General features: G+C 37.2%; 1 protein-coding gene across 1 annotated transcript; it reads right to left on the bottom strand.

Moving 5' to 3' along the window:
- Positions 1-3,224: 3,224 nt before the first annotated feature.
- On the bottom strand, positions 3,225-18,565 carry LOC112051400 (inhibin beta B chain). The gene is made up of 5 exons (XM_024090024.2): positions 18,146-18,565; positions 6,084-6,190; positions 5,187-5,405; positions 4,351-4,626; positions 3,225-3,735 (listed from the first exon to the last, which is right to left on the bottom strand). Exons 1-5 carry the CDS (start codon positions 18,447-18,449, stop codon positions 3,580-3,582), a joined length of 1,062 nt encoding a protein of 353 aa, XP_023945792.1. The 5' UTR covers positions 18,450-18,565; the 3' UTR covers positions 3,225-3,579.
- Between the last annotated feature and the right edge of the window lie 5,203 nt (positions 18,566-23,768).

Here is a 23,768-nt window from a genome sequence, read left to right as displayed (position 1 = left end):
AAGAGTTTTTCATTGTTAATTATTTATTTTTCAAGAATATTAAATAAATTTTCAGTGTGGATTTCAATTTAATACGCCTCAGGTGGCTCGATTTCTCTGCTCCCAAGTGTACTGCGTACAATATTTGTGCACAGTGGTATATTTACGAGAACACTATATAAGTACATCTATACATGTATTTTCACAGAAACAATGTAGATAATATTTTCAAAAAAGAAAGATCCAACGTTGATTATAATTATGTACATATTAAAGGGAAATGCCCACCGGCCCAGAGATCCCAGGTATACCTCCGTATAAAAGTATATGGAGATGATAATTTGATGTATAAATAAGGATCTTGTAGAAAAATATTTTTTTTTATCACTTTTCAAGGGCAAAATATTCGCCGGTGCACCAAAGCGACAATTTTAAACTGTATTTCAATTCAAAATTCAAAATTCAAAAATTATAAAAACTACAAAAAATATCGTGAAACTCGGGCTGTATAGTCAACGATCTTACCTTTAATATAATTTTAAATATAATTTTAAAATGTTATATTAAATTTATTTTTAAAAAAGAATTATAAAGATTTTTTTGATAAAAGTAAATTGCCGGGTGGTTAGGGTAGGTCTGGGCCGGGGATGGTCATTCCTTTTTAGCTGGTAGCAAAATCAATTAATTTTATAACTATCACAAGGCACTGTGAAAAGACACTTACAACATACATACTTAGATAACGAGGTATTTTGGCTCACATAATTTATCCTAACTGTCAACCTAGATACAACAAAAACAGTAAACATTATATTTATCTACCTACATACTAACTATGATATTTGATAATTTATCATACTAAAACAACTTCAGTACACACTTTACTGAAGAAACCATTTTAAGTCATAATTTTTTTTTATTCATGAAAGTGGATCTTAAGCATCGGCATGTTTTGCCGTGGCCACGTTTCGGGTGCCGCGCCATAGACCAAGATAGACGCACGTCATAGCTCGAAGTTTTGAAGTCGAAAAGATGACGAAAGGAGGAGCGAGGAGCGTCGCCAAAAAGGGCAAAGTTCTATCTACTTTAACTTACAAAGTTACTGAATCGTAATACGAGTAGGTATCATTTACAAAGATAAGGCGTGACCAAGTAGATTTATTGAATTTTTTGCCGATTCTTATTAGGAGATTTTGTCTAACCGGTAATAAACTTAATGCAAATAAACAAACTTGATTTTTCAAAAGTGCTTGTAAACTTAGATAGAAAAACGAATTAGAATCAGAAAAAAATAAAATACAGACAAAGTCGCCTGTACCAGCTAGTGTTGTACAAACAATAAAGAGTCATAGAGAGCTAGAGCAAAGTCCTCTCGCTGTAGGTTCACGGCACTCGCCGACAAAGCTTATCGTGCCAGCTTAATTACTTCAGTGATTTATTACTGGGGTAGGTATTGTGTTTATTTATTTATTAACTGGCAATTCCCTACTTACTCTCAACACGTTTGCTGCTCATGACTTCAAGTCATCTTGGTAAATCAACTAAGTCGTACAGAGTGAATTGGTGCCGTAGACAAGAAAGTAAATAGATAGACGAAAGCTTTCAATGCATTTCCCCAAAAAAAGGAACGTTTTAACTAAAATTGGAGCTTCCTGTGAAAAACCGGAGAAAATCGCCGCGAAAATTGTATATTTCGGAGAAACGTGGATATGACCAATATGTTTTTGATTCCTTCATATTAAGTGCATACCAAAATACTAAAATTATTATTTATCTAGGTAATTATTAAATAACCTTCTAAGTAATTGTTTTACATAAATAAAACTGTACCTATTAGCTTTTCGTTTAAACAATTTTAGAAGGAAATCTACAGTTAGATACCTACTTAATTAAATTAAATCTAAAACAATTAAATATTATAAATGCACGTTAAAGTACGTAAAGTAGGTACCTACTTAATTTATATAAATACATCACAAAATCTTAATCTTAACTATAACTTATACACATTATCAACTCTACAAATATCACATTTATAACTTAAGTAGAACTTATCACGCATTTTTATTAAATAAAATATTTATAGTCTCAGAATACGATAATCATAACCGTAGACAAAGAAGACAATAGACAGATATAAAGCATCATCATCATCATTATCATTTGCTTCCGAATCGAATAGAATCGTACATAAACCTTGCTTATATTTTTCGACTCCGAAAAAACCTTGCTTATATTTTTCGACGAAAAAAGCACTCGTGATTTAGACAAATTTTTTATTAACGTAAATAATATTATGTTGTCTCTGAATGCATTGCAGAAAATGCAATAGCATTAATGCACCTAGTATATGCTTTTATATAAAATACCTATTTGAATATATCTCTACTGATAACCTTCTTAGGTACTACCTATATACACAACATTATTTACGAATCCGAGGTACATATAATGTCTAAAGAAATCTTGTCCACGTTTACACCCATTGAACTGAGTGACCATACTTTAAAAGCTGTCATTTAGCCTTCATTCATCTCTTTCAGATTTTCAACAAATATTTACACTTCCAAATAAATTTACTCACTCTCACTCATTTACAACTATCACTCAGTTTCTACTTTCACACAACATCAACTAGACACAGTAAGCGGCCTGTAAGTTGAACTATACGCAGTAAGTAATGTATAAACACATTATTATACATTACTTACTGCTTATTTATTATTATCGGGTGTTATCGACGTACGTACCTTTAGGTGCCACGCGTAAAAATGGCAACCAGATTTATTTACCTAATCTAAGATGGCGTTGAGTTGATGGGACGCCATTACTGGAGTTTGGCTAATGAAAGTAGAGACTGAAATTGCCCGCCAAATTAAAAAAAAATCGGAGTCAATTCTGATAATTATAGTGCAAATATTGGAATAACTGAGTTTAATATTTATTTATAGGTAGTAATATATTCACAAACAAAAAAATAATTTAAACAAATTATGAAAAAGCTTGTTTTTTAATTTGTTTAAATGATTTTATAAATTTGGCGGGCAATTCAGTCTCTACTTTCATTAGCCAGTCTCTATCGTATTTAATGCCTCTGCGCCACGAAAGAAGTCCCGCGGCTAAATCCTGAACTAAAATTGACAGCGCCCTACACAAGTGACATAAGACCGCCATTATCAAATGACAATGAGAACCTTATGACATTAGCGCCGCGTCTACGGGACTTGTTTCCTGGTGTGGAGTTTAGTTAAAGTTTTGGCCACCGGCTTAGAAAGTTAGTGAGAAAATTGGTGGCACTACCTATACGAAATTTTCAGTTCTTTGACATCTTCAAATTCACGGTTAATCGTAAAGCATTTGTATTTCCACCATAACCATTTCATTTGTACCTACGCAAGTGACCGCTATTTTGAATCAACTTACTTGCCGCAATCTGTATCAGTGATCAATAATCACCATTAAACCATTTAAAATCAACTATCACAAAACATCAAATTGTCACTATCACTCAAAACTATCATTCAACATCAACCAGCACTAGACAAACTATCACTTAACATCAACTAATACCTATTTACACAAAATATACTACAGTAGTTCTCACATGCACCCACAAGACTCCACCACCATGTTGGGCAGGGTCTTCTGTGTCACCGTGTTGTTGGAGTCCATGTACAGCAGTTGGAGAGAGCTGAATGTGGTCGGAGCACAGCATGGCTTGAACTCTGCGCGCCTCTCCACCGTGTAGAAGTATTTCTGGAAGAGAAGAGAAAGTTATTAGCTTCAACAAATGTGACTACACAGCAAGAAGGTAAAAATCAACCAGCTGATTCAATAACGTTTGATATGACGACAAAAATTACTTAACCTAAGAATTATATTTGGCGAGCTTGCGTGTCAAGTGGATATGCCAATCCATACGACGTTCGCGACTTCAGTCAGGAAATCGGAAAAGGTTACTTACAGATTACACTAGCCAATGCTAGCAGACGTCTGGACAAGGGCAGGCAGTAAAAACAAAATACAGCCAAATGCAAAGCAAACTGCCAAGACCATTCAGTCGAGTTGCTTAGTGCAAAGCTGCTTGTTCTTGGCTCTACCATATAATTACCCTACAATTTTGGCTGGTGGGAGGCTTGTTACTACCCTACCGACAAAAACGTACCGCCAAGCGATTTAACGGAAAGGGAAAAGTGTGGACTTTTATCTTCCTCCTATCAAGTTAGCCCGCTTCCATCTAAGATTGCATCATCACTTATCATCAGTTGATATTGTAGTCAAGGGCTAACTTGTAAAGAAAAATCTCAACCTTAATTTCATTAACATCCGCCCTCCACCCTACTACGGCTGATATAAGATTTTGATAGTTACCCTTATGATATTATGGTGGTAGCTATCCGCTTGTGAAACAGCGGAAATGGGCGCGCAAGACCCCTTGCAGAAGTAAGCGTGGTATCCATCGGGGCGGATGATCCAGTCGTCCCAGCCCAGCTCGCGGAAGCTGACGTAGAGCGGCTCTCTGCAGCATTCGCTGGTGGTGGCGCCGCACTCCAGCGCGCGTCCTCGCCGTCTCTTGCCCGCATACTTTGTGTAGAGGACGAGGAACGGCCGGTGTTTCTCGTGGAAAGACAGCGGTGCTTTGCGTAACTGTGGAGGAGATGGAGCAGTTATTAGTCTGCCGATCTGTATAGTAATAGTACGGATAACAGAGTACTGCCAGCTTAACAAACCTTTCAATTGAAGGTATGACAGTCCTCTGTATAGAGCACGCAAGGAGGAAGACGACGTCAATCATCATCATTATTAGCCTGTTTTACGGCCAGGCCTTACTGACATCAATACGGTATTACTGAATCTGAATACAGAGGAATATGAAACAACGAGCAAAACTATGTACTCTCTATCTCTATGAAGTAAAGGCTGGTAAAAGTAGTCTTCTGAGTGCATATCATTATAGGACTACGAGTACGTACCTACACCAGTCAACAACCTGAAAAATGCCTAGTATGAAGAAAAACCCCTCCTTCCCTTCCCACAATTCGACCCTTACTTTTTTTGGATTGATTTAGGCAAGCGCTCGACTGCAATAACGCTTGATGGTAGGGAATGATGCCTATGGTAAAACGCGCTTGCCTAAAAGTTACCCATGTTGTAGAAGGTAAGGAAAATAGAAGCTGTAAGGGCATTCTATGACTTGGTGTCCTCACCTGACATGTCCTGCAAGCAACGTGCAGTGTGTGCACTCGCTCGCGCCCCTCGAGCCACACCCGCACGGCCCAGGCCAGCTCCACGCGCACCCAGCCCTCGCGCGTGTCCGTCTCCTTGATGGCGATGGGCTTGGTCTTCTTGAACTGCTGCTGGCGGTCCCAGTGCGCCGCCTCTGATATCACGAACGTCTGGTTGTACTCATCGAATGGGTCACGCTCCTGTAGAACAACACATAGTTAGTTTTGTGTTTTTGGCTGGTGGGAGGTTTCGTTCGTGGCTAGTTCGTCGTACCGCCAAGCGATTTAGCGTTCCGGTACGATGCCGTGTAGAAACCGAAAGGGGTGTGGATGTTCATCCTTCTCCTAACAAGTTAGCCCGCTTTCATCTAAGACTACATCACCACTTACCATCAGATGAGATTGTAGTCAAGGGCTAACTTGTAAAGAATAAAAATAAAAAAAACAACCGGGAACTTAACAGCGAAACTGGTAAAATGAAATCTCGTGAGGGAAACTTACAATTGAATGTTGTTGACAATTTGAAAGCAAATACTGAAAACGATCTTGCGTATGCTTTAGAATAATAAATGAAAAAAATAATAATAATAATACTTTTCATAATTCATGGAATCAAAAAAGTTGCACTTGATTTTATGGTAAAAATGAAAAATGTAAAAGGCATTTCTTTTGTGTTACCTACCTCCCTGGTTATAATCTACCAAAATGAGCGTCCCACAGGGTACAGTTACGGGACCATTTATATTTTTGCTTTAGCCACATTTGCTTTAATGTAAAACTATATATATATAACATATATAACAAAGAAAATATATAAATCTGACCATCAACCATGACTCATAGAAATATATTAGTAGGTAGTTAGTTAATATAAAGTACCTTATAGAACCACAACTCGACGACAGTGACCTCCTCCGGCTCCACGTCGGGTGGCAACTCGAACTGCAGACATGTGAACGGGTAGCGGCCGGACGTTAGGCATTCCCCTGAAACAAACAGACATAGCTTTAAAATATAGCATAAGCGTAACGAGTCCGCAAAGTAAAAGGTCTTTTACATCTATGAAATGTTCGCCACTACAGGGACAGTTATCTCTCCTTATACCTCTCTCACTCGGGAGAGTGAACATGGAGTTGTTCCACGCATTTGTTGTATTTGAACGCTTTTTTAACGTCCGTTAAAAACTCTCGTGCAAATGAGGCCTTATGGTACGATATTTTATTAGTAGCCTTATGGTATTAGTATTTTATTTTCTAGTTGTGTTAGCGCCGTTGGATCCATAATAGGATCAGGGGGGTTTTGGAAGAGCGCACAGAAGCATCGCCTCATGGAGCCCTAAAACAGAAGCGGAAGAAATGGCTGGAACGACTCTCTGAAGGCGTCTTCTCTTGACGTACTCTCACAAGCAAAGTACTTCCCAGCTCCGGGCTCAGAATTCTTACAGAAGATTACTTGGATGGAAGTAAATCTTAGTAGGTATTTCATAGCCTTTTGTAAGTCAGTAGGCAATTAGTCAAATTTCCTTTTTTTTTTTAAATTAGGCTTACTTTAAAAGCACTTTCGAAACGTCAGGTGATAATATTAAAGATAATGGTGATATAATTAGTCGAGAACTTAAAATTGGTTTAGAATTACTTAAAATTACGAGGGTTTCAAATATAATCTTCAAAAGAGCTTTTATATTCAGGTTTATATGAGGAGTAGTTAATTTACAGTGCAATTTAAAAGTAACCTAGGTATATAATCCGTCCAATTTCGATTCCCTTTACGTTTTGACTACTATTAACTTTACTTTCAATATCAATTTATTTACTAGGTAATATTCATAATATCAATTAACTAATTAATTGGTTTCTTTAAATAGAATATGACATGCAGTCCGTTGTAAACAAAGATTATATACACAAACATGGTTAAAATGAAACGTAGTTTCTTAAAAACATAAAAATAAGTTAATTAGTGACATCTTGACTTATGATCGATGAACCGCGGTTATTGGAACTCGACAATATATCCTGATAGTCGGCATGTTTAATTGCCTTGTCGGGTTAATAAGCTTGAATGGTTGAGAGACAAATTAGATTAATAGACCTTATTGATTGCTACTCCAATTAAAGTATAACATCAATAAAGATTAATAAAAATTATAAGATCACTATCTAACGTGTCAAACTGCGTCTATAGAATCGATGTGTGTTGTGTGCAGTACAAGTCCAAAGGTAATTGTTCTGAGGATTGCCATATAACCCCTGGAGCCACAACCACAAACTTTTAAATCCGCAGCGATTCCATAATGGTTCGACATTTCGTACCCTGAGGGTTATTAGGACTATATATTTGACGGCCTCCGTGGCGCAGTGGTTTAGCAATATGCGCGGTAGATTTACAAGACGAGGTCCTAAATTCGATCCCCGGCTGGGTCAATTGAGGTTTTCATAATTAGTCCAGGTCTGACTGGTGGGAGGTTCTGATCCTACCGACAAAGACGTACCGCCAAGCGATTTAGCGTTCCAGTACGATGTCCTGTAAAAACCGAAAGGGGTGTGGATTTTCATCCTCCTCCTAACAAGTTAGCCCGCTTCCATCTTAGATTGCATCATCACTTACCATCAGGTGGGATTAAAAATAAAAGAATTAAACAGTATTTCTTATCAATGGTTAAAGCTTGAATTTCTAGAATAACAAAAGTTGAAGTAAATCACATCAAAACCCCCAAAAACGCAGTTCCGGGGTCTCCACTCGCCGCACAGCACCGTGTCGAAGGGGTCGTCACTAATTAGCTCGTCTGAGCGCACGTTAATTAGGGCAAGGAGCGACCCCAAAGGCCGCAGTGAGATAAGCGCGAGATCTCCGAACATATTTATAGGTATACTTCTTAGTATACCATCTGTGTGGAACTGTAATATTTAAGTATATGTGTCAAAACTAAAAAAAAAAAATGAAATGGTAGTGGACGGGTCATATAGTTCGAAGAGCCTGATGCTGGAGCTGGAATGGTGACCCCACATTAGAAAGCACAGTATTGGTCGACCCCTCACCAGGTGGACTGACAACATCAAGCGAGTCGCAGGAATTCGCTGGATGCAGGCGGCTCAGGATCGTGATGTTTGGAAGTCCCTACGAAAGGCCTATGTCCTGCAGTGGACGTCCATCGGCTAATATGATGATGATGATGATGGTGAAAATAGTGTATATATCATATTTTTGAAGAGTAATGTTATGAATGTTATTTTAAATTACTTGTAGACATGTAGATAATTAGAAAATCTTTCGAATGGTACCTAATTCATCATTTAGGCACCTACATAATACGCTTGTTCCCGTCCGTTAGACTATTGTCGTACCCACTCCTAACACAGTATTTTCCGACTACTTGGAGGGGGAAATATTGGTCATAATAAAAAAAATATAGCAAATATTCTTTTTTAACAATAAATAAAAAAAGCAATAAGGAAAAACCATTTAACTACATACCTATACCAGTTATCACTTTAATAAATTCATACTAATTATTATAATTGGGTTTCAAAATCTACATTACAAAAATTACCGGGTGCTTCTGTAGCTAATTAAAACACAAGTTATCATCAATCGGTGATCCCCGAAAACTAACTGGAGCCTTTGGCCCGCTGATAACGATAAATAGATTAATTGTTCACTATAATTAATTCACTATATCACTATCAACTCGCGTGATTATTATTTTAAGAACACGCTGCGTTGAGATGAGTTTTTGTTGTAGTATTTGTGACGGGAAATACTATGGCCAATACTGTGGCTATGAGATACTGAATTTTTCTTTCTTCTAAGAGTTTTTCATTTAAAATTCTCTGCTCATAGTAGGGATGATGACAGTATTTTAAATCTATACTAATATTATAAATCTGAAGAGTTTGTTTGTTGATTGAATGCGCTAATCTCAGGAACTACTGGTCTGATTTGAAATATCCTTTCAGTGTAGGATAGCCCATTTATCGAGAAAGCCTATAGGCTATATATTATTCCTGTATTCCTACCGCGGTATCTGCGGGAACAACGCGGGTGAGACCGCGCGGCGTCAGCTAGTTGTATTTAAATTAAGAGTTTGCTAATAGTAAAGCAGTTTTGTAAAAGTAACAGGGTATCTGCGATCATTACTTTCGGAGCTACAGGGATTTAAAGGGTCAGATTTGGAGCGCTGCCATCGCTAAAAACGCTTCATGCGAAATGGCACGAAAGTATGACGTCGTCGCTTTGTGATATCGTTAGGTTTGTATACACAATTACTATTGTTATTTGCACATAGTGAAAAATGTCACATTTTGTTCTGATTTTGAACCCTATAATAATGGCAATACACTAATTTATAATGCCTGTAACATCTTTTGTACGTGTATCTTGTAATCTGTAAATGTAAGGCCCACCAATCCGCATTGGACCAGCGTGGTGGAACTCGACTGTGCCTCTCGCTAAAAGCAATCCGTCCGCGCAATGTAAAAGCTACATCATTAATGATAAACTATAATTGCATCGGCTATCAGAGCAATAAATTATTCATTTCCTTATTTATGTATCTTTGTTAAAAATCTTCTCACAATTGTAAACACACTCGTATAGTATCTACCCGTGACACGTAACATACGCGTGATAGCAAATACGTTGTACCTAAGATAATACATAACAGTTACTATGTAAATAACTAACTAACATATCAATTTATATTATTCAAAATAATCCACCAGTAGGCATGCTTACGAATATAGTCTGAAAAAAATATAGTTCGCGTTGAAGCGTAGACAGAAAAGTATACAGTAGACAGAGAAACTACTTAGACTAAGAAACATCCGTCGCATTTTCTGAAAAAACTTAAGCGATAAAATCCTGTACCTACTCGTTAATCTATGAGACCAAGTGATTCGATATTTTGGTCTGTGTGTGTGTGTGTGTTATGTATAAATGACGCGTGCCATTATATCGGGCACAACGAAGGCCCGAACAATAAAAAGCTGTAAGCACGAAATTACAGTCTCAACTTAAAACGTTAAAAAGTTAAAACTTGTTAATTAACTAGCAGCTTGAAAAAATATTGGCGAATTAATTTGAATTAGCGTTCAATGTATTTTTTGTTTTGGAATCTCAAAATCGTATATACCTATGACTTGACTTACGAAGGCATACCAATCGGTTGTCTACTGACTTCTCTTTCTACTCTGTCTACGCGTTCAAGATACCACAAGCGTCAAACACATTTATTCTTCTATGGTGAAAAAAATTAAAGCAATGATGGATTGAGATAGAAAATTCGGAATTTCTAAGTTTCGTGCTAGTCGTCTAAATGTCGATCAAATAATTAGTGGTTAAATTACGTACGTTCTTTTCTACTTTTCGCTTTTTTTACTTTTCGCTTTATATATTAACTATTAAAAATGGCAATTTCAAGAACCAGTTGTTTCACGAAATTGCATAAATTACATTGCAAAAAATAGATAGAACTCCTCTGTCTATTACTTATTCTTCGGTTTCTCTCGGTGCTAACTGCGCAGTGCCCACCACCCCACCGAGAGTGCACATTGTGGGCCACGTGTAAACAATGACTGTGTATTTGCAATTATCACTTATCAAAGAGCAATTAACATAATGAGTAAATTTGGCCGCTATCAGCAATTAATACAAAGTTGTTTAAACCAATTAAGAGATGGCTTATAAATAAACATGATTTAAAGATTGAGGCGTGTGAAATGCGTGATTTTTAACTGTTAGTTATCTCGTATGTCAGCGCCGGCTAGGGTAAAGCTTTATTACATGTTTTCAAGTAAAGTTACGGCACACTTGAATCGTCAAGCTGGCGATGCGTTACAAAAATTGTGATCGGGCCAGGCGAACGGATATTTAGAGGTAGAACTAAAATTTTTACTTCAGTCATGTGTGCACCGTTTTTTTTTTTTAGTTTTATTTAACTTGCAATGTATGTCTGTATATGTGAAATCTTGCAACTCAATTTTGAAGCAAATATCTTCAACCCATTGAGCTGTGTCTACTAGTAAAATTTGGATGACAATGCATGGTTAACTTTGTGACGTCATTCTAATTCCAACATGGCAGCCATCTAAGATCGCGGACTAGTTATTTCATTGCACTTCTACAATATCAATGAAAGGGCTTGCTAAGAATATTTCGAAAAATAAAGCTACGTACAATTTAAATCCAATAAAGCGGCATATCTGAGATTGTATGTAACCTATTGTATAAAAGAATATGGCGATGATAATATTATGATATAAATTAGGATCTGGGCAAGTAATTCGATTAATAAATAAAAAATAAAATAAAAATAAAATTCGATTAATAAAATTATTTCTTGAAGAAAAAACTTTTTTATCACTGTTCTTGCTCAATAAATTCTCCGATGTACCAAAGCAGCAAAGTAACATTTAAAGCTGTATTATTTTTTTCCATTACCAACAAGCCGGACAAATAAAAAAACGAACAAACAAACCCATAAGTCTTCGAAAAATGTCGTAAAACTCAGTCTAACCGATAATTTGGGGACAAATTAAAGAATGAATTAATAAATTTTAAAACGTTGGAGCAAACGTTTTTTTTTTTTTAAGTAATGTTTTTATTATCAGAGTAAAATTAAGAGTAACTAGATTTTTATAGATATAAGTGAGTTTTATAGATAGAGTGCCGGGTGGTTAGGGTAGGCCAGGGCCAGGGAGGGTCATTCCTTTGCAGTGGGATCTATGACGTAGGCTTACTGTAGGAAAGGAGGGTGGTGTCACTAGGTGTAAAATTCGAAATTCATTTATTTCAATTAGGCTTAGTTTACAAGCACTTTTGAAGCAACTTGTATATGCGGAAACATTGTACGTAAGTCTGTCCTTTAAATTGACAAGTACCCACGCCGTGAGAGATTTCCACGCCCACGTAAGAAGTTTCCACGCCCACGTGACAGGTTTCCACGCCCACGAAGTCATGGGCGTCAGTTAATAAAACTCCGAGTACAATCACCGCAGCCTCGTCTCGCCTCTGTTCCGGGATGAAGTTGCAAGGCACCGTTTGAAGCGGTTATCTCCGGGTCAACCTTTTTTACCAAACAAAATAACTCCGGCTTATCATCGCACGCGGCGCCGGCGTGACCACGACACGCGCCAACTCTAGCATTCATCATCTACAGGAAAGTAGAGTTAACTGTTATTACTTTTAATTTTAAAATATTGGCTACAACTCAAAAATATCGTTTCATTCACATTACGCGTAATGTGAAGGTGGGCATAAAATATCATCATTATCAACCCATATTCGGCTCACTGCTGAGCTCGAGTCTCCTCTAAAAACGAGAGGGGTTAAGCCAATAGTACCCCGCTGGCCCAATGCGGATTGGCAGACTTCACACACGCAAAGAATTGAAAAAATTCTCTGGTATTCTCTTGCAAGTTTCCTCACGATGTTTTTCCTTCACCGTTTGAGACACGTAATATTTAATTTCTTAAAATGCACACAACTGAAAAGTTGGAGGTGCATACCCCGGACCGGATTCGAACCCACACCCTCCGGAATCGGAGGCATAAGTCATATCCACTGGGATAACCCAGTGGATATTACTTTAATATAGCTAATCTATACTTGTAATAAAATTCTGTACATGAAATATACTCAATTCCCAAAATAACTAGATATCAGCGGGTGATTAGTGATCGATACTGATGCCACAAATGCTATCAGTAAAATTTTTGTCTGTCAGTCGTTATAGAAACAAAAACTACTCGTCGAATTTTAATAAAACTTGGTACAATTATTCTTCAAACTCCTGGGCAGGTACGTATGCATTCCGTAGTTGTTAACCTTGTGAAGCCCACTGAATGACTTGATTTTACACTTTTATGGGTAGTTCCTATAGTAAAAGTCAATCGCAAAAATATATGGGTCGAGTTATCTGTACATCACGAGGTTATCTTCAATTAATTCGCCAACTGTACACAATCTCCAATAGTTTTATCAAATTCGTCTGGGCACCGCGACCCCACGTGTTCGGAGACCTGGGGGTCGAGGGGTCATCTCAGACCTTGGGTCATTCTATAAACATTCCAATATTTGTATTGAATCATGATAATTACTTTTGTTTCGATTTTTTTTCGAATGGAATCGAATCTTTATCTAAATAACAATGTTTTTTTTTCTGTAGATAAAATTACAAATAATTGAGATTGTTTTGCGAAATTATTTTCATGATCGGCATTTTTAATGGCCCCTTACAGGGCTATAGCTTGGCAACTTCGTTCGTAACACTTCCGATGGACCGCGCGGGCCGGGGAGCGTGTAGCGATGAATGAAAACCCCACGATTGATGCACCTCACTTCACCGTACCGCATAAGCTAGCTATCTAATTAGAGACAAAATATCTTAGCATTCCATGGAGTCATCGTGCGGGTGCCGGGTCCATCGTGGGGCAGAGAGAATCATCCTGAGCAAATTCCCGGACTTGTGACCGATGGTGTAGGGTTAAGGACGTCCTTGACAATTATAGTTAATTGTCAAGGACGTCCTTAACTTCCCTTCTCCGATCGTGTTGTTCTTCGTGATCGTTGCCTAGCCAAATATGGTAAGATTCTACTAGAACAGCTTTGGATACCCTTTCTAATATAGAATTTGCTGCTGTTCTAGTGAGGCCAAGTAAGTTATAGAGAGATTTGGCAAAAATCGTTTAAAACCGAAAAAAAACATGCTATTTCTTTATGGCGCACGTAACTAAAGATAAGTCTTCTCTAAGCACATCTAATTTGTAGCTACTAGGTATCTAAGAAGATATGTACATATTCTAAATAACATTAACAATTATCACTAATTAGTCACAATTAATAATCTATAAATACAATATCTAAACCATGTGATTATGTACTTAATTAGATTAAACAACGTATATGTCAGTTACTACAGCCCGTGTATTTCAAATGACTCACAGCATCCCATCCAAGCTATCTACGAGTAAGTAGTAAATGATTCAGGGAAATTGTATAACTTTAGGTTTTTTTATTACTTTGTATATATTTCCTTGTAGATAAGACGAGGAACTAATTACAGGTCCAATATGATTGAAGCCTTACTTTTAAATTGTTTCTTTCAGTTTTCTCATTATTTTTTCTTTCATTTTTGCATCTTCGGATAGATAGGATAACATTTAAGGGGAGAAATTTGACGTGGAGGCTTTCAAAAGAAATATTTTTTCCCGTTTTTGCCACATTTTTCATTGTTGCCCCACTTCTATTGGTCGTAACGGGATACTATATAGCTTAAAATCTTCCTCGATAAATGGACTATGTGTACCTGTAACTCATTAGACTATCGCTGTACATCAAACCCCGACCTTTCAGTCCACAGCTGAGCGTTCTAATCAATAGAACAATATTGATATCAATTTTTCACACGAGTAGAATCAATGATGATCAAAGTTCATAAGATAAAGTAAAAATAAGCAAAAGTGAAAGAATGCACGCGGTGCCGTGCACGCGTAAAGTCCAAGGTTCAATCCGAAATCAGGTGAATAGGTTTATACGAGAAATGAATGTAGGTACTATCAATGATGACAATTGATGAGAAATTATTGCATCATGTCGTAATCGGAATTGTGATAAATGGAAATTTTATCAAATTTTAAGGAAATCTACCAGATATAAAAGGTTTTCCCTGACAGATAAACCAGTAAGAACTGCTGACTCAAAATATCAAATATGAAATACTGATTACGGTTTTCTTTATAAGAAAGGTTCCGTAAAAAAGGCAAATTAAAAAAATCTTCGTCATTGATTATTTTGAACACCAATTAGGTTTACTTCTTTGGTCTAGTGCTTAACCGATGTAACTTTGCATCACAGAGATCCTGAGTTGGGCTATACATAAATGAGCTTTTTTTTAGTTGAGAAATTTTCAGCACCGAGTTGGTGTTGTTATTATGCCTAGGAAAACATATTCAGCCTCCGATCGCGGTCATTATCGCTAAAATGTAATCGATAAAAGAGTCAAACATTATTAACAACCTAAACCTGTCAATCCACATTGCAACAGCATGGTGAGCTTAAGCTCTATAGTGATGCCTAACCCTATTGTGAGCCGTTAAATAGTTGATAATGAGAAATAGTGAAAAATTAAAAAAAAATGTATTTTTTTTATTGGATTGCAAAACTGGCACCATGACTTAACCCAACATATTATATAATATCAAAAATATCATCTATTCATCTATTTTATTTGGTAAAAATTGATTTTGATGCACAAAGCTTCAAACAGTTTTTCTGGTGGTAGTCCGTAAATATCTTGTAAAACGTACATTAAAAAGCGTTTTGGTCGCATAAAACTACTAGTGATACCTAAAAGATGTTTCTTGTCTCCTGTAAAGTTCGTCAGTTTGCACTTACGAGCTATCACATCTAGACCGACGATATGTGCCAATCTTAATGCCCTTGCATAGTTATACAAGAAGTCTAATTGAAAAAATAGTTTCATTAAAGAATTGCGCCATAAAAGTTTTCAAACATTTGCATCCCATGTGGTCTGTACTCCAAGTAGGCGTGACTAGTAGTAATGATTGCAGTTATGTAGTAATGATATATGTCAAGGTCACGGAGGTTGCGTCGCTGTGAAGATGCAACTTCCGTGACGAAGCCGTTAAGATAAACGTAATGTTTTACGACGACGCCACTACTCATCGCAAATCTTCGGAATCCCGTAACTCTTAAACAAAACTACAACATGGCAGTGGCGAAGGATGGAATTTAGCGTGATAATAACTCCGGTTTTTCATATATCTAGACACAGTACAACAATGAATATACGTGGATTTTTAAAGGTAACCCTTCGGGAATCGGCTTGCATGAACTCTACGCCGCTACGACATGGTGGAAAAACGTGGACAAGTATAATTATTCTCACAGGGCATGTTATGAACCAGCAGAGCCTTTTTACCGGCAACCAAACCCTTCAGATTGTAAAATAGCAATTCTGTTTATGGCTGAAATAATCATGGCGTTTTTCATAACGCTTAGCGGAAGAAATACGAGTAGGTAAATATATTTCGCCTGATGAAACGCAGTGATTAGGAGCTTGCGAAGATGATACCTAGATTTATATAGTCTTTAAGTTATACTTCATAAGTGTCAAGAAACAAATAAAGAAAGTGCCAAAAGTGCCAAAATAAAAACGCGAGAAGGGTGTTCCGCATCTTAAATGTTCTAAATAAAAACGTTGATGTGAAACGTATCAGGCAATTAAAAGTTTCGAAGAGACGGACTAGATTGTTAAATTCCTGAGCACATTCTCTAAAGGTATGTTCGATACAAAACTATTCATTAGCCAAGCAACAACACATACTTGAAGGTTTTAACGTTACCGGGCCAGTGACACGTCGATTCTGTTTCTACAATGGCAAACGCTTGGAAAATTAAATAATGTATGGGAATGACATTTGCTGTCGACAGGTCACGTGATCAAGTTATCGATCGAATCTGTCATTCCCATACATTATGTTAGTCTTCGAAGCGTTAGCGTTTGTAGCAAAAGAATCGACCTGCCAAATGGCTACAGGCCCTGTTTTTTTTTTGCGGACTGTGTTGAATCAGTCACAAAACTCATCTTTAAATCGTCAGTTATCTTGTGTTATCTTTCGAAAGTAAGCCTGTTTATCCTCGCTGTACTACTACTGGGAATGGTAGATGCACCACGGATCTGTTATATGTAATTTTATAATGTGTGGCAAAATTTATAAATCTTCTCTTTCTTCCTGTACATAGATCTGAAATCCCTTTTGATTTACCACGATAGCGATTGCAAAACAGTTAAGGCAAGCGAATGAAAATAGTATTTTTAAAAGTATATAATAAGCAAATATCCCAACTAAATTATCTTCATCATCCTGAGAATTCGTAGGTCTCGAGTCAAGACCAAAATACTGATTTATCGAATTGTTTACACTTTATTAACTTGTATACCTTATTATCTACATTACTAAGAAAACTATCGAATTATGTATACATCTACATAGAACTGCACCAATTAGTTAGATTAATTAATTAGACGTAAACACAAATATACCCGTACCTAAGTAAATTTTATCCGTCACTACAGAGATTTTTTTATGTTCTCTATCAATTCTGCAGTTATTTATAAACTCTACTGCTTCTACTTGTTCGGCCAGTTGTTAGTCTAAGAACATATTTTGTCGCATAAATTTATTTTCTCAGTCACCAGTATTTTCACTATAAATCAATGTAGATGTTATTCTTAATGGATATTTGAATCACATCACATCATGTCATCTTTTGCACAGGAATGTGTTTTAAGAGAGCTAAGCTCCACACACCTGAAGATGTTATATAGAACGGGACCTAGAATAGAGCCTTGTGGAACTCCAACAATACAATTCTAAAGTCTGAATTCGCATTTTGTTGTTTTATCTTGAATATTTAAAAATATGACTAATTCAGAGAATATAGAAAGAGGTCACTCAGAGAGTGCTCTTTGATTTTTTAGAGAAATTTTAATGGTAAACCTTATCAAATGCCTGTTGAATGTCAAGGAATAAACTGAACTGATTGTTATGTATTATTCTGACTGTATGTTTGACTGATTGGCTTGATTTAACTAAAGTAATTAAGATTTATTTCTTTTTTTTACTAATATTTTTCAAGATTTATCACACAATGAAAAACGTCAAACTAACACCACTCTAAGTTCTCTCATGAATCATAAGGATAGGACAATGTAAGCAGCAAGTTTTTAAAATAGTTGTTGTTGTATAAATTGTTGCAATCATTCCAATATTTATAACATTTAACTTTTTAATTTTAATAATTTATACTGTAATGTATTCTTCAGCTTTGTTTGTTTGTTTATAATAATCTAAATCTACTATAAAATTTATTTTAAGTATAAATAAACAAATTCATTAAATACAACATCCGAAACTTACCTTCGACTGGAAATATGATCTTCTGCTCCGTTCTGCCGTAGTACTCGTCGAACTCTGGCGGCTTGTCGGTGCCCTGGCTCAGCGTCTGGCCCTGCGCCACCGGCACGGGCAGGCTGTTGACGGGCACCGCCACCGCCGGCTTCCTGCTCAACCTCAGCTTCCTCAGGATCTGCTGCTTCACGAACTCTATCCTCACATCGTTCAACTCCCTCACAGTCAGCTCCGCGCTGACGCAGTTCGCGCAAGCACCGATGTTCCCCAAGTCGGGGATGAGGCCCAGGAGGAGCACGTAGAACACACGCATACTCGCGGCAGGTTCCTCCGGCGGATGCAGATGAAGTATGAGAGGAGGCGCGGGAGACACATGCGTGCGGCGACGGCGGTGGCCGGTGCGCGACTGGTCGCGCGCGCGCCCGCTTACCAATATATGCGGGGGATGTTCCGGTGATCTTAACTTGGGGCACAGACTTTAGAAAAATGATAGACAGCGATATTTCAATACACCCTGCTTTATCATTACCGTGTACCACGAAGAAATAGATAAATGTCAACAAAAATAGCAGGACAACCGCAAATGTCTCTACATCTTCCGTTGCGTTGGGACGAAACTCCCACTTTTCAGTTAATATCACTTGTCTCAAACGATGAAGGAAAAACATCGTGAGGAAACCTGCATACCAGAGAATTTTCTTAATTCTCTACGTCTGTGAAGTCTACCAATCCGCATTGGGCCAGCGTGGTGGACTATTGGCCTAACCTTATTCTGAGAGGAGTCTTGTGCCAAACATGGGTTGATAATCTGATAATGAGGATGATGATCACTCGACATTAATTGCCCTTGTAACGAATACCGTTCCAATTGTATTATAATATTATGATGAAATGTTTTGACCTGACCTCTCAAAAAAGATTCCAAATAAGATGTCGTTACTGTTAAAATTAATAAATAGATATAAATTACAAATATATGTTCCCTCTATGTTTCCAAATAATCTGTGCGCGTAAGTATATCGCGTGGGAGGTCAAGAAGTGTCGTTGGTGGACAATGGACCCGCGTGATAGGGACCCGCTCTACGCTTGCTGAGGAATTTTGGTTTTTACGCTACTTTTCTCTGACTACCGAAGGAGGATTATGTTTAGTTCATTTATTTTTATGGCCAATTAACGGACTCCCGCGACTTTGTCCGCGGATAAATAATTGTATGCTTCCAGCCTCTTTTTAAGGCACTGTGTTTAGCTAAATTAACAATAGCTAAATTAACCTATAGCTAAATTAACAATAGCTAAATTAACCTATAGCTAAATTAATATTAGGTAACACATAGGTACATTTAAAATTTTCAGGATAGGATAAATTACAGATTTTCAATAAAACTTCCAACCCCTATAACCTCATAGGGGTATTTTTTAGATTTTCTTAAAATACTTACCTACATCGTTTGATCTTTTTAACCAAAAGTTTTTTTTAATTTATACCGCAAAAAATGTAACTTGAAAATTGAAGGATTTCATACAAACTTTTACACCCTACAAGTATATCACCCCCTTTTTATATTTCGAGATCAAAAATAGCATACGAGTATAAATATCAATAACATAATATGTTAGGATTCATCACGAAGCTATTTACAGAAGGAATTTTCCATTTAATACAATTTGTACGTACCCACTTGCTTACTCATAGTTACGAGCTTGTTCACGCCACTGGTGATGTGTTCTATATTTCATTGGTAATAGTAACTAGATCAGGCCTATTGAAAAAAGTTATTTAGTTAGGTGTTTCTATTAAACCCCAACGCCTTGGGGTCAGGAGGGGCATTTTTTAGCCCATAGGTGAATCCGGATTCCGGCACGATCCGGATAAGGCTGTCCATGAGGATATTTTCCTCCTAAAAAAAAGGTGTTTCTATTAGAATCTTAATAGCAGCCTGGAGTTAGGATGTCGCCTGTAGTATCCCCATGCTTCAGTAGGTGTTTTTTGGGTATTTTATGGAAGCTTTTATATCCCCCAAAAGTTGGTTATTTGGAGGGACGCAGTAGATCTGACAGAGTCAAGCCCCACTGCCCCAGGGTTAGAAGGCGGAGAGACGTAAACGACGCTGAAGGTGTTTGTTTCTTCTGACACTTGGATTAGACTTGGGTTTTTGACAAGGACTAATAAGCTCTTGACTGGAGATCACACCTGCCGGCCTATTGACTATTTTGGTCTTTATTATCAACGTACTAGCTGACGCCGCGCGGTTCCCGTTGCCGTCGTCATCAACCCATATTCGGCTCACTGCTGAGCTCGAGTCTCCTCTCAGAATGAGAGGGGTTAGGCCAATAGTCCACCACGCTGGCCCAATGCGGATTGGCAGACTTCACACACGCAGAGAATTAAGATCATTCTCTGATGTGCAGGTTTTCTCACAATGTTTTCCTTCACCGATTGAGACACGTGATATTTAATTTCTTAAAAGGCACACAACTGAAAAGTTGGAGGTGCATGCCCCGGACCGGATTCGAACCCATACCCTCCGGAATCGGAGGCAGAGGTCATATCCACTGGGCTATCACGGCTTTTTTATAAGAATGTAATACGATAATTTATATAGCCTTCCACGATAACTGGGCTATCTAACACTGAAAGAATTTTATAAATCGGACCAGGAACTACAGCTGTAGTTCCTTCCTTTGATTAGTGCGTTCAAACAAACAAACAAACACAATTAGTATAGATATTATAGATTAAAATAAACATGAAATCAATTGACAAAATGTCATTTACCTGTGTGATATTCACTAGTAAGCACCGGATGACATTTGTTACATAGAATCTCAATTTCGTTTATGTCAACTAGCATACGTCAAAGATAGTGAATTAGCCTGCTGATGTTAATTGACAACGATCGATGACAACGGATTTTCTCGTTTTTTGTTTGAAGTTCATTTTACCCACGGTTTTGACGTGTACCGGAACGCAAAACAAGTTTTTAACCGACCAAAAAGGAGGAGGTTCTACGTCCGGCTGTATGTATGTATTTTTTTATGTATAACCAGCGATATTTCCGTCATTTGTAGACCGATTTTTTAGTATTTATTTTACATTTCATCACTTCAAATCAACAGTTTCGACCCAATTCCTGGCTGTTCGCCTCTAGGAGTTAGTCCGTACGTTGAACTGAGATAACTGCCGGTTAATTTAGCCGGGATCAACACTCCGCGAAACTTACTTTATCATATTAATTACCTATTTACGTTGCTACCCACATACTCACGTGCTGTGTACGTGAACATTAGACACAGCGGTCTCAGCAGCAGAATAGCAATAGAATAGACGTAGCGTGCCTTGGTCCTGTATCAGAATTAGTTGGGACTTGGAGGGTTCAAATAAAGGGTAAAGATTTCTCACATAATCTTTTTAACATAAATACAAAGTCGTATTTCCGTTATTTTGATTTTAACACAAAATTACAAAACCGATTTTCATGAAAATGAAATGGGACCAATCTCTTTCAAACAAAAAAAATACTTTCTATATCTATACTAATATTATAAAGCTGAAGAGTTTGTTTGTTTGATTGAACGCGCTAATTTCAGGAACTACTGGTCCGATTTGAAAAATTCTTTCAGTGTTAGATAGCCCATTTATCGAGGAATATTATACCCATATTCCTACGGGAACGGGAACCACGCGGGTGAAACCGCGCGGCGTCAGCTAGTTGATTAATAAATGACGAAGTTATGAGGTAACAAACATTAAAAAAAACATGGACGTCGAGTTGAGAACTTCCTCCTTTTTTGAAGTCGGTTAAAAAGAAACAAAAATTCTTGCTTAACAAACCTGACTAAGTGACTAATGTCTGAAGGGCTAAGATAAAGCGCGCTCGCCTAGAAGATGTCTATTCCCTCTTGCCTTGAAGGTACTATAATGTTACTCCATATTTTTTTTTAATTCAACCCCTAAAGTGGTGAAATAGGGATTGAAAGTTTACATTGATTTCCACGCAGACGAAGTCGCGGGCGTCCGTTAGTTATACATATGTCTCAAGAAACACAAACACCACATCTTAGCAGTACCTACTTATTAGAAGCGTTGAAGACGTTTCGTGTAGGTTTGATGGAGTTTGGACTGTGGTAGGCACATTTCAAAGGCCAGATCTTCAATTGTACAAGTATTACACGTATTTTTTTTCTATAGGATATCACGCGAAATAATGTCCCCATTCACCAGACACTTAACTTCGTGACACCCTTTCGTGAGATACCGCTAATGTTTGATCTATAAAGTCGCGTTTTCGAAGGGTTGCCACAAAGCTGACTTACTGGTGATTGTGGACATGATTTCTAATGTTATACCGAGGAAAATATCATATATTTAAAAAAAATATTCTTTAGGTGGGTTAACTCATAGATACTTTAACGTTTGAGGTTCTCGATCCTTTAAAAGTCACTCGATTCTTCACGATACCATGGATTTTAAAAAATTGAAAGCAAGCTGTCTATGCATCGGACTATGACCTTGCCCTTCTCCCTGAAGTAAAAGGTAGACGACACTTTTATTTATTTTAGACGGCATTTGAATCTTCGCCACTTCATTGGGTCATCCACTTCATAGATAATTTTTACATCAAGTTAACGCATTAACCGCAAAATACAGGTTTACTATTACTACCACCCGTAATCTACATAGGTAGGTAGGTACTATTAATAAAACTATAGATAAACAATTTTATTGTTTTAGCGGTATTTAGTAGTGACAAAACAAAAACAAGTGAAGTAGTTAATCGTGTAATGCTCTATAATAGGAAAGGTGAACAAATTGTGAGTAACAATTAAAAGTTGATTTATGCGTTTATTCATTTGGAGTCCAAGTGTTTTGATAAAGACAAAATACGAACAATATAATTAAAATCAACACTGATGATTATAAAATTACTAGCTGACGTGGCGCGGTTTCACCCGCGTGGTTTTCGTTCCCGTAGGAATACAGGGATAATATAAAGCCTATAGCCTTCCTCGATAAATGGGCTATCTAACACTGAAAGAATTTTTCAAATCGGACCAGTAGTTCCAGAGATTAGCGCGTTCAATCAAACAAACAAACAAACAAACAAACAAACAAACAAACTCTTCAGCTTTATTATATTAGTATAGATAAGGTAGAGTTGGACATTGTAGAGTAAGAAGTATTTACTATAGCATCTAGCGACCAGCGAAATATCTCGTTAAGAAAAATATATAGAACTAGCGGACGCCCGCGACTTCGTCCGCCCTTAGACCTCTTTAATCCAGCCCTTACAGTAGTATCGCTGTAAAAATGGAGTAACTTCTCCCGTTTTCCCAACATTTCCCTTCACTGCTCTGCTCCTATTGATCGTAGCGTGATGAAAAGTATACTATAAACTGCCCAGGAAGGAGTATGAAGAATAATTGTACCAAATTTCGTTAAAATCCGTAGAATAGTTTTTGTTTCTATAACGAACATACAGACAGACGAAAATGATGCTTATTAATTACTGATTGCATTTTTGGCATCATGTATTGATCACTAATCACCCCCTGATAGTTATTTTGGAAATATATTTCATGTACAGAATTGACCTCTCTACAGATTTATTATAAGTAGAGATATTGATTTCCT

Source organism: Bicyclus anynana, chromosome 25, assembly GCF_947172395.1.
Source record: "Bicyclus anynana chromosome 25, ilBicAnyn1.1, whole genome shotgun sequence".
Taxonomy (NCBI): domain Eukaryota; kingdom Metazoa; phylum Arthropoda; class Insecta; order Lepidoptera; family Nymphalidae; genus Bicyclus; species Bicyclus anynana.
This window is presented reverse-complemented; position numbering and strand designations above follow the sequence as displayed.